The 20409-nt window shown below is 34.3% G+C and overlaps 1 protein-coding gene across 2 annotated transcripts in view; it reads right to left on the bottom strand.

Annotated features, from left to right (window-relative positions):
• MAN1A1 (mannosidase alpha class 1A member 1) overlaps positions 1-20409 on the bottom strand; it is a 188604-nt gene that overhangs the window by 128163 nt on the left and 40032 nt on the right. For both annotated transcript variants that reach the window (XM_069076950.1, XM_069076951.1), the window contains exons 3-4: positions 13404-13500; positions 7053-7168 (exon numbers count right to left, since the gene is read on the bottom strand). In XM_069076950.1, the coding sequence (XP_068933051.1) occupies positions 7053-7168; positions 13404-13500 (213 nt within the window). The remainder of the gene's footprint in view (positions 1-7052; positions 7169-13403; positions 13501-20409) is intronic.

The following is a 20409-nucleotide window of genomic DNA, read 5'->3' as shown; positions in this document are numbered from 1 at the left end:
ATTCAAAGAACAATTAATAGGAACTATTTGCAAAAATAGAAAAAGAAAGGATCCTACCAATCTCCTTTTATGATACAAATATGGTCTTGATACCTAAACCAGGGAGAGACAAAGAGAGAAGAAAGAAAACCATATACCAATATCCCTAATGAATAGCAATGCAGAAATATTGATAAAACTTGGATTTATACTGACATTGCACAATTTGTTTTACATTAAGAAAACTATAAACATAAGAGGCCATATTAATAACAAAAACATTAGAAATCCTAAGATTCTATCAATAGATGAAAAAAAGTCCTTATGTCAAAATACAACATCCATTACAGATAAAAACATTAAAAGCATAGGAATAAAGTGAACCTTTTAAAAAATAATAGTATCTCTCTAAAAACTAAGATTGAGCATTACATGCAGTGAAGAAAGCATGTCTTTGCAATAAAAGAAATAAAGTAAGCATTTTCATTGTCACAATTATGATTTCATATAGTTCTAGAAAAACTTGAAAGACAAGAAAAAGAGACTGAGGGAATATGCATGGTAAAAGGGGAAAGAAAATGATCACTTCTCAGAAATGATCATGGTATTCTTAGAGAACCTTAGAGATTCAACTAATAAATTAATTATAATGAATAGATTCAGTAAAGTAACAGGATATAAAAGGAACCCACAGAAATCTTCATCCTTTCAGTATATTACCAACATAAACCAATAAGAAAAGCTAGAAAAAGAAACAGCATTCATTAACTACAGAATGAATATAATTGGTAGGTCTTACTACTGAGACAGACACAAGAATTTTGTGACTACAACTACAAAGCACTCTTTACAGAAATAAAGATAGGCCTAAACAACTGAACAGATTATTAATTGATCATGGTTGGGCTGTGCTAACATAATAAAAATGACAATACTATCTAAATTAATTTAGTTATTCAATGACATACCAATCAAAGTACCAAAGGATTAATTTATAGATAGAAACTTTAAAAAAAAATTCACCTGGAAGAGCAAAAGATCAGAATTTCAAGAACCACAGATTTAAAAAGTGGAAAGGAAATAGACTTAACATTTTCAGATCTCACACTGTACAACTGCACTGTGGTTATCAAAAAAATTTAGTGCTAGTTAAAAAAAGAGAAAACATAATCATTGGAACAGATTAAGAACAATATTTAGAAGTAAATGGACATAGTGGAATAGTATTTGCTAAAACCAAAGATGGCCTCCAATGGTGGAAAAACTCACTAGTTTACAAAAACTGCTGGGAAAACTGGGAAGCTGGCTAGTAGAAATTAAGGTTAGATCAACTTTTTACACCCTCTGTGTGGCTTAGTGGATATGGCACTGCACTTTTAGTCAGGAAACTATGAATCTGAATCCTGCCTCAGACACTGATGAGTTATGTGACCTTCACGATCTTCAAGGTTCTGTCCTTGTCCATCTTTTCTTCTTCCCATATATCCTTTCCCTTGGAAATCATATTCTTTTTCTTTGGTTTCAACTAGCAACCTCTAAGCAAATAACTCCCAAATATTTATCTACCCTTGACTGTGCTTGTCTCCCATGCATGAAAACTTGGTATTACCTTTGACTCTTTTCCCTTATATACTCATAATTAAGCTTTCACCAATTTTTGTTGATTCTGTTCCAACATCATTTCTCAAATCCATTACCTTCTTTCTGTTTCACCATATAAGACTTCATTATCATTATCAGGACCTTCATTCAAGGTCCTCATTATCACCTGCCTGGACTATTGCAATAATCTCCTAACAGGTCTTTCTGCCTCCACTCTTATCCCTTCAATCAATGTTTCACACTACTGATGTACTTATCTTCCTTATGTATCTATTTAGCTATGCAAGTTTCTCCTTTGGTAAAAAAAATCTTCAGTGGCTTCCAACTGCCTAATAAGTAAAGGGTAGACTTTTTTTGGTCAGTTATTCAAGGTCTTCCACAATCTGACAACACTCTACATTTCTAGCTTTATCTCATCATAAATACTTTAATCTAACTGAACCTTAAACACTTCCATGCCAGGCAGTATGATATAGTAAATAGAGTATGAAGTAAGGGAAGTCCCAAATTCAAATCTAATGTAAGATAAATTTGTGATCAGAGGTAAGTCATTTAACTTCTCTGGGACTCTAAATGAAGAAGTCTGACATGATGGCCTCACAGTACCTTCCAGATATAAATCTATAATTCCATACTTTGCTTATGCTTTTCCCTGTGCCTGGAATTTCCTTTTTCCCCACTTCACCAACCTTCAAAGCCTAACTCATGCTCTTGCCCACAGGAGGCCTTTCCGTTGCTAATCCCATTTGCTGTCTTCCTCCTTATATGTCACACGATACTTTTCTCTACATCTCTCTTTGAGAGATTATACTTTGACAGCAGAGACTATATTCTTATTTTATCTTATATACATAGTTTTAAAATTTTATTTCCTAGCATCTTGCCTAGCACTCCTTCAAAAACAGATGCTTAGTAAGCATTTGTTGAATGAACAAATTGATAAATGCTTAGAGAGGCAGCATGGCAATAGGAGAAAAATAGTAGGGTTTAGAATTAGGAAACTGGGCCTACTCCCAGCCATGTACTCTTAGTTACTCTATGTGGACTTGGGGAAGTGACTTAACTTTGTTCTCAGTTTCCTGATTAATAAAATGGGGTTAATAATATATTCTTATCTACTTCTGACGGCTTTTGTGAAGAATAAATAAGATATATAATGTATGCTTTGTAACTGTAAAGTCTTTATTCTGACAAAATATCATATATGGGTGAGCTGCTATAATTAAATATGTCATACTCATCCTTCAAGACCTAAGTCAAATATCACTTCCTTAGTAAACCCGATGATCTCAATTTGAAATAACCTCTCCCTTCTTCTTATAATGGATATGGCAATCAACCCCATATTACTTTGTGATATCTTTTCTACTCCTATCTTAATTTCTGTGTTTGTCTTTTAATGTTAACTTCCTATGTTAGGTCATATTTTTATCTAGAGCAGGGATTCTTAATTTTTTTGTGCCATGGACTCCCTTGAGCAATCTGGTAAAATCCAAACACATTCAACAATTATTTACATAGTACTTTTAAGATTTACACATGGTTTACATGTCATCTCATTTGATCCTCTCAACAATTCTGGTCAGATTAGTGCTATTATTATCCCCTTTTTGTAGATGAAGAAACCGAGGCTGAGAGGTTGAGTGATTTGCTCAGGGTCACATAGCTAGTAAGTAGGCAGGATATGAACTCAGGATATGAATTCCTGATTCCAATCCAGAGTTCTCTCCACTATGCCTCATGCTACCTAGCTCCCTATTACAATGATAACTGAGAGAAATGATTATTTCTCTTTTGTATTTAATAACCAAATATCAAATCAGAACCAAGTTTTTTCCCCTTTTTTACTTCCTCATCTAGAAAGCAACCACTGTGGGAAATTTTTAAAAAATGTTTACCCAGGTCAAGATCTAATCAGACAGTAAAAGAAATTCTAAGTTGGGGCTGAGAGGATTCCTGCTCATTGTGTTTACATTGTGTGACTGGTCTGGGAAAAATGTTGATTCTCCCTTTTGTCAGATAGGTGATATGGAAACTGATAAGCCTCTGACCAAGATTTGGGTGATCCAGGTCCTATACCCCAAGATTCTCACTAATAATATAGCTCAACCCCTCATTATTATATTAATTCTCATTAATTATTAACCAATTAGAGCTGATTGCCATTCTCAGGAACACTTACTCTTCCAAGGGCATATAATATATACTGTGAGCCCTCTGCCAAGAGGGGTCTTTGGTTTAAGAGAGATGGTCAAATGGCTATCCTTTTACTAATAAACATGTTGGAATTATTAATAAAATGATTAAATTATCATGAAATTATGTTTCAAACTTTTTAAGTGCCACATAACCAATTATATTGAAATATCATTATCAAACTATTAAAAACAAAAAGCCCATAGGCCCCAGGTTAAGAACTTCTTTTTTTTTTTTTTAAAGCAATCGGGGTTAAGTAACTTGCTCAAGGTTAGATGGCCAGCTATTTCTGGGTGTGGTGCTGAGTGTCTGAGCCCGGGATTTGATCTCCAGGTCATCCTGACACTGGAGCCGGTGCTCTTACTCACTGAGCCACCTGGCCGCCCCTAAGGTTAAGAATAGACATTTTTTTTAAGCAATCAGGGTTAAGTAACTTGCTCAAGGTTACACGGCCATTTATTTCTGGGTGTGGTGCTAAGTATCTGAGCCCGGATTTGATCCCAGGTCATCCCGACACTGGAGCCGGTGCTCTTACTCGCTGAGCCACCTGGCCGCCCCTAAGGTTAAGAACTTCTGATCTACATTGTAAAGTTCCTGAGGACAGAGACAGTGTTATATTAATTTTTATTCTTCATACTGTATAATATATAGTGTTTTGCATGTGGCAAAAACTCAAAAAATAACTGCTAATTTGTTTTTCTATGAAAGGGATGGATGGAGAAAGCTGAAAGAAGAACTCACAGCTATTGAGGGCATAAACCTTGAAAAGCTATTAAGAACAGAGAAACAGATTGGGAATAGGAAAACAGACATGAAAGGGAAGCTAGTTAATCATAATTAACATTAACCATCATACTTAGCCTCAATTGACCATTCTTTAGTGAAGAATTCATTATAGCACAGACCTTGAATCTGTCCTCCAGTTTGGGATTTCACTGATGAAAGATGCTGTAAAACCATCTCGCCTACTCCCAGGTACAAATCATTCTTATGAATTAAAGTACCTCTTGAAGTCATTTGAACTATGTACCACTGATAATGCAAACACAGTCTGCTTATTATGTGGAAACAAGACTCCTCTTCTCCAACTACTAATTTCTCAGTTCTTATAATTTCTCCTTCTTTGAACTGCATTGATGACTTGGAAACCTCTCTCGGAATTAATAGGAGGATGTTCAATTGCCAGGACAAATTTTAATTATTGAGAAGAAGTTTTTGTTCCTAATCTTTCAGAACAAACTTTGCATTCTAGTTAGAATACACATTATGTTCTTTTTGCTTTTCATGTAGGGGCTTCCTGTTAACCAGGAGAACTTACTGTGAAACTCTCTCTCCTACTCCTAGGTACAAATCATTCCTATGATTTTACATAAGTTTTGAAGTTATTTGAACTTTGTATTAATGATAATGCAAAAAAGTCTAGCTACTGATTCTATAATTAAATCTCAATGAGTTTTAGTTATTGGCAGTATAAACCAATGAAGGGCATTTACTATATGCATTTATATTACCTATGAAATACTAAACTTGCCAAAACAGTCCCTCTTGTTAAAATATCCCTTTATAGTTAAAAAAAAGACAAATTCATTTGTATTCCAATACAATTCCCATTTTTATTTCTGCTAAAAATTTTAACATTTGTAAACCAAGCAGAAAAGTGTTTGTCTATGCAAATAACTAATTTTCATTAAAAAAATTAAACACATTTTTACCTTGCTTCTTAAAGTCAGTTTTTAAAAAGAAATCTTATTCTCTTGGATAAAAATTCATTTTTAACATAGTCTATATTTTTGGGAGGGGAAGAGAGGGAAATCACACTATAAGGGCACTTAATGTTTTAACAACAAATAGTATTTTAGTTGTAATAAAAAAGATCTGAAAATGAGATTTAACTTGTAACTAGCTTTATAAATTAATGGGGAAATTCAAGATTGACTTATTTGGAAAGTACTTATATTCTACAGCAGAAAAAAGAAACAAAATTATCATCTGCTCCACTGAAAAGTTATTCAAAAGGAAACTTCACAATTTTATTACAGATCAAACAAATATGCTTTTGTTAGTTCACCACTTCTCAAACATATGAAGAGCTAGCTATACCAGTAGGCAGAGTAGTGGTGACTGCCTTCCAATATAATCTGGCAAGGGCCTTCACTGTCTCCCCAAAACCCAACACTATGTCAGAAGGTCAAGTCACTTTGCTTTCTCTCAGGCCAGCCTGGTTTTCTCTCTAAATTAGTGAACCAAAGTTCAAGTATTGTCTTCATAAGGATGCTCTCCTTTCACTTTTCTTTAGATTTTAGAAATCTCAACTTTAAGTCCCTTTTATGATTTCTGATAATGGAAAAAAGCTTTAAACTTTAAAGGGAGCAGACTATCTACATAATTACAAAGTTAGATAAAACTACATTCAAGTAACCATCACAATATAGTTATAATTAAAAAAAAACATTCTTCATCATCTCAATTTAATATGTTCTTGTTTTGTTTCCTTGAGCTGGAAATTACTATTTGTATCTATGTAACAGATTTTGAGAACATTTAACAATGATGACAACTAGCATTTATATATAGCTTTAATTTTTACAAAGCATTTTGCATATGATCTTATTGGGATCCTCACAACAATCCTGTGCAATAGGAGCTGCTATTACCTGTTTTACAGGCAAGGAAATTGAGGCTGAGAGGTTGTGATTTGCCCAGAGTTACATGGCTGGTAAGTGACCAAGAGGGGATTTGAACACAGGACTTCCTCCCTCCAAGTCCAGCACTTTATTCACTGCACCATCTAGCTACACTTATATCAGCTTAGTCTTTAATAAGGAAGTCATATTGGGTAAAAGAAAGTCTTTTGATTTTACTTTATGGTTCTTCTCATTAGGCTAATTTCTTAGATAAGATTTGACTTTAATACTTCTAGTTTCAGTTGTGATTTTATTTCATTGATGCTAAAATTTTGATGCACTGTTGTTAGTTTTGCTTCATCTTTTTTCTTCTTTGGTAAGGGCAAAGTTTAGTTTATTTATGAATGTAATATACTTTGTTTACCCCAAAAGCAAGCATATGTCTGGGGGAAGTAGTGAAGGCAGGCTCAAAATTGTAACTTCCCTATTTGAGAATGAACCAATTTGAGAAAGATGATATTATAAGAACTGCACTATGATTTGTTACTGCTAGGGTGTAGTATAACACCATAGCAGCTTTACTGCAAAATATCAGCTCATGTTTTAAGGGCAGAATTAACAAATAATCATTCTAACTTGTATTTAACTTACCACGTTAAAATCTAAATGTTTTTCAATCCATTCTTTTGCCTCCTTGAATTCATCTTTCATTTCCATTATAAAGAGAGTATCTAGGGCATCTACTATTGTTGCTCCTTGGATGTTGCCTGAAAAGAAGAGAAAATTCTTTATTTAATAAAATGTGGTTTACAGATACAGCTAACTATCTGACCATACCTTGAAAATAAAAATCTCTTTAGTTAGCAATCCCCATTCAAATCAGATAGTGGCTGATACTAACAACACAATGAAAACCTTTCAGGTGAATAGAGGTTGATTTTCAGTTAAAAAATGATAATGCTTCATGATCATATTCTAAAATTCCCTTACAGAACCACAGTAAATATATAGGTCAAATACCAAAATCAAAACAATAGCATATATAACAAGACAGAATTGGAAACATATTTACCATTTTCCTATGTAAAATGAAACAAACTTCTCTAAATTTACTTTCTGATTTGTCTGTACTAAACAAATATTGACCATCAAACAAATTCATAATTAAAAATCCAATGAAATTATATGAAACCATACCTGTACATTATAATATGCATTATAAGCATAATTTGACTTAAATTGCATAGAGTTAGATGGTAAGATCACAAATATGGGATTGGAAACAAACTCATTTAGTCTAACCTCCATTTTACAGATGAGAAAACTTGAGACCCATGGGGCTAAGTCACACAGGTAGCAAGCATCACATAAGATTTTGAGCAACACATGTTTCTGACTCCAAAAGCAGATTTCTTTCCACTTCAAAGGGCTATATTCTGGACCAACCTCCTCATTTTACAAATGAAGAAATTGAGTCCCACAGAGCTTAAATGAACTACCCAAGGTCTTTGAGGGGGAGAGACAATTCTAATTCCAAATCTAGTACTCCCTTCCCCCCCACCACCATTCACCACGCTTTAAGACATCATAGCCACTAAAGCAAAATGAGATTTATTCAATAGAGAATAAATGAACCAATTTGGGAAAGAGAAAAAAGAATTAACCTATTTCTGCCTCTTGTACCTTGAACAAGGTCAGTATATTCATTCCCATGTAAACTTTGTAAGAAAATATGAATATAGTCAATGCTCAAATAACTATGCTAATGGATTTGAACACAGCAGAGAAAATCAACATGTACAAATAGTTTGCCTGTAATATTAATATCATTTCTAGGAGGTATAAAATGGTACCCATCTTAGGCAAAAATGACCCCTAACACTACTAATAATAAATAATTAATAATTAATCAGGAATTGCTTATTTATCAAGAATTATGTCAGATTAGAAAAAGGACAAGTATTTTTAATTTTGCAGTGTAATGGAAAAGGGACCATAAAAGTTGATTCCTCTAATTCTAATGCAGGGCCATCATTGTGGATCATCAGCATTCTGGAGAACAAAGAGCTGCATTTATTAATATTACACTCCAAATGGGAATTCACAGGTAAACCTTCACAAACCAAATACCAAGAAATTAGTACCAGAGAATGCTAAGAGTAGAATTTAAAAATGTTTCACAACCAAAAATTCAGTTGCTAATTCTAAATCTAATCTAAAAGAAAAAGGCAATTGGCAGAATATCTTTGATGAAATATATCTTAAAACCTAATTTTTTGCATTAAGCCAATTTTATTTTAAAATATGACTGGGGGGGTGTACTAGTACAAAAAGAAAAATGACTTCAAAACAGGAATTTATCAACTACTAGTTTTTACCGAAATATCAATTATAAGATGTTTAAGGCTTTTCAAAGAAATGTTTTTGATTTTCTAGTTTCAATTCAAATGCAAATATCTGGTCTCTTCTTTCCTTTGCAGTTCTGGTTGACAAGAGAAGTCTTTGTGGTAAGCAATACCATTATTTCTTTTCATTTTTAGGAAAGGTTTAGAAAATGTAAGTAAATAGCACAGTTGAGGTGGCAGTGGTAACTACCAGTAATAGTAGTAATAATAAGAAATTCATAAAGTACTTTAAGGTTTGCAAAGTGCTGTCCAAATATCATGTCATTTTATCCTCACAGCAATCCTGGGAGGGAGGTGCTATTATTATGTCCATTTTACAGATAAGGAAAAAGGCACATAAGGATTAAATGACTTTCCCAGAGTCACACAACCAGTAAACATCTGAGGCCAAATTTGAACAAAATGTCTTCCTGATTCCAGTCCTAGCGCTTTGTCTGCTCCACCACTAGCTATCTCATAGATCATTCTTAAAACTGTCTTAATGAAATGACCACATTTCTTTCCCATGGAAGAGAAGGCTTGGACACAGAAGGAAAAAGTAGCTTATTGTGGATTTATGCATCTTACTGGTAAAAGTCTGGAACTAGAAGCTATTTTAAAATACATGTCTCTACACAGAGAAGAAGACATTTTAATCTGTGTATGTGTCATGGGAAACAATGAGGTGCAATGGAAAGAACAGTCAATTTGGAATCAGATATCCTTGGTTCTAAAACTCTACTATACTACTCTCTGCTACCTGGGTGGTTCTGGGTGAGTACACCTATCTGGGCCTTAGTTTTCTGGTCTTAGTTTCATCTGTAAAATGAAAGGGTCAGACAAGATGATTTATTTTTTTGTTTTTTGGAAGGCAATTTGGGGTTAAGTGACTTGCCCAAGGTCACATGGCTAGTTTTTGTGTTAAGTGTCTGAGGCTGGATTTGAATTCAGGACCTCCTGACTCCAGGGCCAGTGCTCTATTCACTGTGCCACCTAGCTGCCCCAGACTAGATGATTTCTTAAATCCCACCTGGCTCTAAAGCTAATGAACCTATCTCCCCAATAGAGTTAGTTTAGAATCCCTATCTTAACTAACTTTGATGATTTCTGGTTCCTAGGACAAAACTTTGCACACAGTAGGCACTTAATAAATGCAAAACTGGTCTGAAATAGTTGTTACATTCTAACTGACAGAGAATAACCTCAAGAAGGAAAAAGCACTAAAAAGCTTTATGATTTTGAAATTACCTAACTCTTCTCTAAAAAGCTGTTTTGAAAGTCAGTTCTCAGAACAGCCTACAGTTATGCAGATAATCATTTCCTGAGAATCTACACAGTAAAGAGCTTGTTTCCCTTTTGATTGGGTAAAGGAGTCAGTTAACATCATTTTGCTATTCTCTAATTAAAGAGTTAAGAGTTCCACAGATGTAACTATAAAATATATAACTTGGCTGTAAAAAATAAAATTTTATAGTGTTTTATAACAAGTCATGCTCAGATATTAGGATAAATAGCCACCCTACATATCTAATCTTAATTTGAAGACAAAGTGATTGATAAGTGCTGTGGGAGAGTTGTATTTTCTTTCCTCAAAGTAAATTATTACTATTATTAAAAACAGTAAGTTCTCTTGCATATTCTACAATATACTTTCATAGAGAAAAACTAAGGCTACTTCAATACAATTTAAATTAGTAAGGGAAAAGTATAATGTTTCTCAGGATCAATATAAATCTAAAAAAAATAAATATTCCCAGTTACTAAACTATAAAGGAACAAAAAGATCTTTTGGATAAGGACCTCAGTAGCAACCAGGTTTAAGCAACTATGATTTATTGAGTAAAAGTACAAATACTAGAAATTTTAGATTATTAAAAATTATTCAATTAGCAAAAAACAAAAACATTTCAAAGAAATAATATTTTTGAGCAATCAATTTTTTTCATTTTGATGAATTTCTAAATAAACCTACTTGGGAAAGAGATATGTTAAAAGTTCAAGGATAAATCATTTAGGGTTCCAATTAAATTGAATCTATAAGCATTATAATCTGAGCGTATTAAAGCCCTAAGATAATCAGGAACAATCAAATGTTTCAGTAGTGAATCGAGTTCAATAACACTGAGTAAAGAAAGCATTACACTCTTTTACTATGATGATCTTGGAGAGATTTATTCCAGTAATATAGCTTAGGGCAGAGATCAATGACATTCCAAATCCTGGGTGCTACTAATGAGATTGAGAAATATTTACCTATTAATTCAAATAAGGCCTATGGCAGAAGCTAAGAAAAAAAGAAAGGGAAAGGAAAGAGAATGTGCATGAAAAATAAAGAGGAGGGAAAGAGGAGGAAAAGGAACATAGAAGAAAGACAAAATGACAAAGAATAAAGAATGGGAAAGGTCCAAGAAAAATTACTTCAGGTGTTTAGTGGCACCAAAACCACAGATATTGGCTATGATGGAATACATAATGAAAATTAAAAGCCTTCACAGAGGAAAGCTTATAAGCCTACTCTATAAATCAGTCCATTGTCATATCTTCCTCTTAGGCTCTATGATTCTTCTAAAATAAGAGACTCTTATCTAAGCTTTGCATTGCCTTGGGTTTATTGTTATTGGCTTTAAATTTCCCATAGTACCATCATGGAAAGGGCATGAGATTTCCAATTGGAGTACTCAGATCTACTGCTTACCATATGTGACTTTGGGAAATTTATGTAACCCATCCATGCTTCAGTTTCTTCATTTGGAAAATGAAGGGGTTAGACTGAGATGTATTTGAGCCCTAAATTCTATGATCCTGAGCACTTTGATTTCCATTAGGCATAAAAGAAAATCCTTAAAGAAAAGATGAGTGTTAAAAAATAGCTGAGTAAATATGTTATCCAGTTGTTTCAGTTGTGTCTCACTCTTTGTGACCCCATTTGGGGTTTTCTTGGCAGAGATATTGGCGTGGCTTGCCATTTCCTTCTCTAGCTGATTTTACAAATAAGGAAACTGAAGCAAACAGGGTTAAGTGACTTGTCCTGTGTCACAAACCTTTTAAGGTGCCTAAGGCCAGATTTGAACTCGCAAAGATGAGTTTTCCTGACTCCAGACCTGGCACTCTATCCACTGCACCACCTAGCTGTCCCACAGCGTAACATATGTGTGTGTGTGTGTCTAGGTGGAGAGGGAGAGAGAGCACACACAGAGTAATATACCAGTAAATTGTGATGAATAGATTTGAATGATAACACAAAATGAATTAACTGAGCTATACAAGGCTTCATTTGAAAATGCATAATACATAATCTGTATTGTTTGTTTATTTGTGTTAATTTTATTGAAAGTCAAACACTAGAACAATATGTGTGTACACTTTGTAAAAAATCCATGTAAAACAGGTTTTCAAACATAAAATGATGATATATTTTATAAATAATCCTTAACAAACAAAATCCCACTTCAACAAAATAATTTGAATGGTTTGTCTCTCAAAATTAATCATATTAATAAGGAAATGTGACCTGTTTAAAGTTCTATCGGATTAGATTCTTTGCTGACTAAAGAAATTTTCCTTTGTCCATCAAGGGACCAGGCAAAGACTTGGAGGCTAATTTGATTTTAGATTAAAAAGGAACATGCTAAACTTCCAGAGCCCCCTGTACTTTGAATGAACTCTATATTCAGTTTCCTGGTTTTAGAAACCAAAGAATAGCATACCCCTCAAACCCACTACCCCAAGAACCTCATCCTCTTTCCCCCTCAGAATCCTCTTGGGAGGAAATAAACAAGGAAAAGTAGCTCTGGGGGCTGAGGTAAGAAATAAGTGAGAAAGGGAAAAGGAGAGGAGATGATCATCTTAGCATAAAACAACTGTACTACAATAGTGTTTGATTGATCATGTTTTTGCAGCACAAATCATAGGGGACCACACATACTTCATGGTAGAATTAAAAATTATAGAGAAACATCAGTAAAATGATCCTCAATCTCTTTTGTGTTGAGGTTAGAACAAGTTCAACTGGTATAGCTAGGGACTGAACCCATTATCCTGGCCACATAACCAGGTAGCCTGGTCTAGTGGAAAGCCTAGCCAGGAGTCTCTCAATTGCCTATCACTAGGGGAATGGGGGGGGGGGGGGGGGGGGGGGGGGAGGAAGGGGAAGTACCCTTGAGCAAATCATTTAAATCTGTGCTTAGTTTCTTAATCCATGAACTAGGAATAATTATTATTAACTACCCCATGAGGATGAAGTTAAATGAAGCATATGAAAGTCTTTAGAAAATATAAAGGTGCTACATAAATGTAACAGGAGTGAGGTAAATAACTGAGGTCTATTTTCCCTTGCAATATAGGAGCTAATAATAGGTAGAAATAAATGAGACATATCATAAATACATCTGTTTGGCTAGATTGACTATTCATATATGATAAAGCCTCCTTTTATGGTAAAACTAGATACAACTACTAATACCATTGCCAACAATTTTTACTAATTTAATATATCTATAATAAATTTTGAATCCTTACCTATGTTTGCTATAAGTAACCCTTATGGGTATACAGAATTATAGGTCACATTCAGTTGGGGAAGAGTTACTATCTAAGCACCAAAGTACATGCTACTCACCAAATAAACTACTTGAATGTCCTTTTTTTGATATAGGTTTCAGTTCATTTAATCCCCAGGCATAAAGTTTATAATTATCCCAAGCATGTTTCATCATCTGAGGGAGAAGAGAAATGAAAACAGGGTTATAATTCATATTTAATAGTTTTTTGATATAAATGCAATTTTGTCATTTATGGTATATCAAAGAGTGAGTAAATAATTAAGTAAAAATTCACTTAAACATATAATGAGGTACTTCTAGGTTTCCAACGTTCACTAAAAGAATCTCAGCATGATGAATAAAAACTATAGCTTTTTCTTTTATCTTTTAAGTTTAAACTCCTCTGATCTTTTCACTATCCTGATCCATCCTTCCCAGCAGTCTCAGAGGAAGAGCTGACTCTCTACTCTCCCAAAGCTAAAACCTCTACCATCCTCTTTTATGACCAGGTCTGCAATCATATTACCTTTCCTTCCTATTTCCCATGCAATAAAATCTCCCATTCTCTACTGAGTTCTTTCTTTAAACTTTAAAACATGTCCCCGATCCTTAATTATTTCACCATTATGAAGGGGAAAGGGAAACTTCCCTTGATTCTATGACTATTTTAAGTCATCATCCCATTTCTTTTCTCCCCTTCTCTAAAAAGATTCTGTTCTGAAAAATAATATTCTGAATTCACTGTCTCCACATTTTAAAAAATCATCCACTCAGTCCTTAACCCCTTGTAATTTGACCTTCAAATCTACTGCTCCACTGAAACTCTCCAAGATAATATTGAACTCCCTATCACCAAATAAAATCTTTTTTTTTTTTTTTATGACTTCATCCTCTTTGATCCTTCTGGTCTGTTTGGGTCTCCTTGTTTTTCTCCCTGACCACTCTGTTCTTTCTTTCCCCTTTGACTCCTGAGTATGGGTATTCTCCAAAGTGCTTATTTTTCATATTATTAGCTACAAGAACCTATATTTCCATCTCAGTATTGCACTAGTGCCTCAAACTCAAGGTTTAAAACTGAACTCATCATCTTTCCTCCTAAATTTGTCCCTCTCCCTGCCTTCTCAATTTCAATTCATGGCACCACCATTTTCCCAGTCTCCTAACATCATGGTCATGTTTGACTGTTTCCTTTTTTCTCCCCCTAAAAATCCAGTTGCCAAATTCTATCATCTCTACTTCTCCTCTTCTTCCACTTCTCCCCACCCCACTATAATCATCATAACTCAAGGCCTTCATTTCTTTCTACTTAGACTACTAAAATGTTTCCCTAATTGGTCTTCCTGCTTAAAGGTCTTCCTTGCTTTCTCCCATTCATCTTTCACCTTGCTATCCCAGTAACATTCTAAAAGGACCATTACAATCATATTAGTCCTTTATTTAAAACAACAATGTCCAACCTCCCCTGGTTCTTAATTGCCTTCTGAATAAAGTATAAACTCCTGAATGGTATTCAGTGCTCTCCATGACTGAGTTCTAACCTACTTGTTCAAAGCTCAGATCTAACTTGTTCATCTTCATTTTACGCTATCTCTTTATGTATTATACACTCCAGGCAAACAAAACTACTCTCTGCCTTCATTTCCAACCTGTTCTCTTATCTCCACCTTCAGTGATCTTCTCCCAAGAAAGAAAGCTTTGAAGATGAAATTTACTTCTTTTACCCCTCTAACAGATCTAAGAACTACCAGTAGGAGCAATGGCCAGACTCAGAAAAATTACAGATAAGGCATTTGTTCTAGCCTTCCCATACATTCAAACATTCAAGTAAGAATAGGGCAAGGTGCCAATTAGTGCAAAAACTAATCCTATTAAGTGGTTGCATGATTTGAATTTGCACTATTGGAAGTTATAATCATATTTAAAATATAGCAACTGGTTCAACTCCAATAGAAATGTGCAATGAAAAAATTAAAAACACTAAAGACTTAAAGAATATTGAATTCTGAAGGGAAGAGCCCCCAGAACTACCCTAGTCTCAAATATCAGCCTAGTATAGATAATTTCACTACTAGAATGAATCTATAACTTCAATTTAAGGAATTATTAAACTAGTATATGCCCCTAAATATCCCTCAAAATGTATTCAGACAAAAGGAAAGTCTGAGCTTCATTTATTTCATTATGCATGAAAACAAACTGCCATACAAATCTGCCACAGCTAAATTCAAAATTAGTTCAACAAAAAAACAAAAACAAAAAAAGGCAAAAGAATTTAATGTAGAGACAGGTGTTCTTTTAAGGTAAGCTGAAGGAGAAAAATAGCAATTAGGTCTAAATTTCTATTCTTGCCAGAACACCTTCTATCTTCCCACTTTTGGCAATGGAGAGGCTAAGTTTTGAAGACCAGTTATACTTCCATACTCTGACTCCTCTCTACTACTTTTGTTTCAGGAAATTGAGTGGAAAGTGATCTTTAAAATAAGGGAGTAAAGTACAGGGTGGGGTAAGAGAATCAATTTTGCTTACATAATGCTGGAGTTTGGAATTTGATGCATCTCCAACTCTTCAAATTTTATTTAAAGCTCTGAAAGCTGAAGCAAGGAAAAATGTCAAGGTTTAAAAAGCCTGACAGTGCTTTCTATTACATTTTATCAAAAATCATTCAAATGTCATAAAAATTAACTTTTCAAGAATATCAGGTAAAAACTTCCATACAAAATGTTCTTTTGGGGATCATACTATCAACATTCTTCCTTTCAATCTTTTTTTTTTTGTGCTAGATATAAACACACACGAAATAACAACCTAAGGAATTTATTTACAGATCCTCCAAAATCTCACTTATCAATTATGTCTATTTCCAGTGTGATGTGAGCACAAAACGGAACCTGGCCAACACCATTACTCTAATCTCAAACATCAGCCTATTATAGATAATTTTGCCACTAGAATGCAATATCTCCAACTTAAGGGATTATCAAACTTGCATTATGACCCTGAATATTACCAGTAAATGGATTTGGACAACGGGAAGTCTGAGCTTCATTTATTTCACTATTTGTGAATACAAATTGCCATATAAATCTGGCCCAGCTAAATTTAAAAGCAGTCCAACAAAAAAAAAGTCAAAAGAATTTCCTCACATTTTAACTATTAAAGTTCCATGAGTATGAGAAAAGTTGAGACTGGTGTTATGTATTAAATGTCAAAATCCACCATGAACACCTTCTAATACCTCATCCTCCTCACCTTTCAAATTATTTCACTTCAGGCATTTACAAAAAATCCTACCAAACTACAAACCTCTGAGGACCCTGAAATTCTCTCTGGCCAATCTCTCAACTAATTTCAGAGTTGAAAGGAACTTTGGAGGTCATCTCTTTAACTCTCTTATTTTACAGATGATACTCGCAAGGGGTAAAGTAACTTTGCCAATGACATGTAACGTGTTATAATGGAGTCAGGGCTGGAACTCATGTAAGAAATGGAATTGTGGGACCAAGTCCTATCCTCTTTCTTTCCCCTATGTCATCTTGTCTTCTGTTGTGGCATTGGTGGTGCCCTGGATAGAATGCTGGGCCTGGAGTCAAGAAAACCTGAGTTCAAATTCAGACTTAGATACTTATTAGCTGTGTGGCACCCTGGACAAGTAAGTCATTAAACCTCTATCCATCTGAGTTTCCTCAACTGTAAAATATAATATCTATCCCAAGGTTGTTGTGAGGGTCAAAAGAAATATTTGTAAGACACTAAGCACAGTGACTGGTGCAAAGTAAGTGCTATAAAATGCTATTATTATTATTGTTAGTTTTCTACCAATCTTGCTTCTTATACCTACTGAGTCATTTGTTCTTTGTTCTCATCTCAACATTTAGTCCCCCAGTTCTTCCTTAGTCTCCCATCCCTCTTGCTTATTTTACCCTTACCTGTGTCCCCATCCAGCCATCTCTGCAGTACTTCCTTCACTGAAACAATACAAGCTCCATGGAGGCAGGGATTGTTTAATTTTTCTCTTTGTATCTCTAGCATTTAGTGCAGGATTTAGCAAATGTCTGCTGCATACCATAATAGGTAATTTTAAAATGCTTGTTGATCTATTAAGACTTACCCTAAAATCCTTTGGTCTCTTATCTTTATGTCCTATCTGCCTTGCCAGTTCTCAAAACTAGGCAAACTGCACAATTCACTCTTTTCTATTTCCTGGTTTACAATGACAACAATTTTTGTAAAATTCAGCTGCACCAAAGAGGATTTTTTAAATAATAGAACGTTAAAGTCATTGCTTTAGACTGAGCTCTGTATATTAGACTCTAACGCAAAATAACTGTCAGTGATGGGAAACCCAAGGAAATATATCATTCTATTAAGAAATAATAAGATGAAAAGGCTCTGGGCTTTCCAAGTTACTGGTGCTCTCTCTGACCACAGAAACCAAGATAGGCACAGACATTTGCATTTATATTTCCTCTGGAAAGAATTGTTACTGTTTCAGTTGCATCTGACTCTTCAAGACCCCATTTGGGGTTTTGTTGGCAAAGATACTGAAGTGGATTGTCATTTCATTCTCCAGCTCATTTTATACATGAGGAAGCTGAGGCAAACAGGGTTAAGTGACTTAACTTGCCTAGGGTTACAGAACTAGTAAGTATCTGAGGCCAGATTGGACCTCAGAAAGATAAATCTTCCTGACTCCAGGCCTACCACTCTATATCCACTGTGCAGACTCAAATCATTAATAACGTTAGTCACTTCTATGCTTCAAAAGAGTTAGGTCAATACTTCAAATCCTCCAATGGATCTGTTTCTCCTGGATCTGGATATCTCTTGTAACAATGCAGATAACAACTCATCCATATCTACTTATCATGATAAATTCTTTGTCCATGTTCTCCCATAAGTGGCCCACCCAACATACCAGAAAATTTGCTCAATTTTTATTAAAGTCTTGATTTTACCAAGGGAGTACTTGGGTTGTCCACATTTCAACTGTTGCCCTCGCCACATGAACTATTATACATTTCTACAATTACATCTTTTGCTCCTGGTCTAGTTTGAAGTTCCTCATTAATTATGCAGTTATCCTTCCACATTGTGACTTTTCCCATTGTGGTTTTGATATATCATGGGTTGGCATAAAAAACTAAATGAGATTTTGGGGGGAGTTTTGTGGAAGCTTCAGAAGACATGCAAAGGCCAGCAGATGACCCAGAAAAAGTTTAGAAATTCAGAAATGCATAAAATATATGTATAGTATTGTATAATATCAACATATTTTATCTTTTAATACCATGTTAATTCAGACTTCTTCTCTAGTAGAAAAGGAGGGCCAAATAATTTCATATGGATTTTCTAGATCAAGGGGGTACCACACCCCTAATCCCTGAGATGTGGGAGGAATAACTATATTACAGCCTGTTCACACCAACCATCTGACTCTCTGCTGTGTTCTGGGTTATAACTACTTTTAATTCTTGAGATACTTCCTTCAATGGAAGAATCACTACCTTTCTTAAAAATATCACTTTTAAATAATGCAAATGTTTTCAGAGAAAAATGTAGTAGTTTAGAAAGGTAATTTATTTAGAAATTTTTAAGTACTTAGAAATGTTTTAAAATATACCAGGAGTTTATATTTTTTGGAAGTAAAAATGGAGTCTTCTAACTAGATAAAAAAAAAAAGCAACTGATTAAAAATGTTTTGGAGGAGGGAAGAGATACTTCTGTGAATTTTATTACTTAATTTCAAGCACAACTAACTTCTGAATATTTGATTATATACAAGTTAGGCTTGATTATAAAATGAGTTTACATTTATTAAAGAATAAACAGGTTGTACAAGTAAATGGAAAATTTATTTTACTTATTTTGGGGAATTATCATCTTAGAGAAAATGTGAAATCCCCAGGTGGCTGATATAACAAGGTGTTATGGAATATTACAGAATTTGTCTAAATTCTCGATAATTTGTAATGGAACATCTATTACGAGAACTGGTTTTACACTGACACTATTAAAATGAAGAGTGAGAGCACATACCCTATATTTTTTCAGCCTACTTTTATCAGTTATAAGTTGATAAAAGATTACTATATTTTCATAAACTCACTATTTCATATCAATTGTAGCTCTCTGTTTACAGAAGACTGAACTTGTTTTATAATAGTTGAAGTTAAATTATTAATGAGGTTCCTATACTCATTCTGTTTGCAATAGTACTTTGGATGGACACAGGGATACACACACACACACACACACACACATGTCTCTCTTTTGAACTCTAAAACTCTAAACACTTTTCCCCCCCACTTCAATATTTTGAGAAGCTACTATAAATACAGTAGTTCTTTCTAAAACATGCTCTGCCACAGGGCAAAATTTGAGGCCCTGTAATAGACCCCTACACAGCTTTATTATAGGAAGTACCAGAAATATCTCTATGTAGCACAGTGGCACTTAAAACTTGTCTTCTCTCTGAATTCTCATAGCATTTATTGTTTATCCTGTTGACTTGATACATACAGACTTGTGCTATCTCTTCCATTGTTGTCTGAGATATTATTTCATGGGAACACAGAATGTTGGAACTGGAAGGGACCTAATCAAACTCTCCTCTAATTTATAGACAAAGAAATTGAAGTTTACAAAAATTAGGTGATTATCTCAAGGTCACACATTGGTACCCACATCCTTTGACTAATTATAGTACTGGTTCCACTGTACCACGACCTTCTTTGTGTGGTATTTATGTAGTTTCTACAGATATACTATGTACTTCTTGAAGGACAGTGATGTATCTGAAACTTCTTTTTATATTTTACACTCCCTCATACATGGTAGACTTTTAATAAATATTAGTTGGATTCACTTTAATCTTGTTGTTCAGTTGTTTTACTCTTCATGACCCTATTTGAGGTATTCATGGTAAAGATACTGGATGGCTTGCCATTTTCTTCTTCAGCTCATTTTACAGATGAGGAAACCGAGGCAAACAGAGTTAAGTTATTTGACTTGCCCAGGGTCACACAGCTAGCATCTGAGGCAAAATATGAACTTAGGAAGATCAGTTTTCTTGAATCCAGGTCT

Source organism: Petaurus breviceps, unplaced genomic scaffold, assembly GCF_028583685.1.
Source record: "Petaurus breviceps papuanus isolate PSGF00001 unplaced genomic scaffold, PetGlider_PUasm1.0 90977, whole genome shotgun sequence".
Lineage (NCBI taxonomy): Eukaryota > Metazoa > Chordata > Mammalia > Diprotodontia > Petauridae > Petaurus > Petaurus breviceps.
The sequence above is the reverse complement of the archived record's forward strand: the minus strand, read 5'-3'. Positions and strand labels throughout refer to the sequence as shown.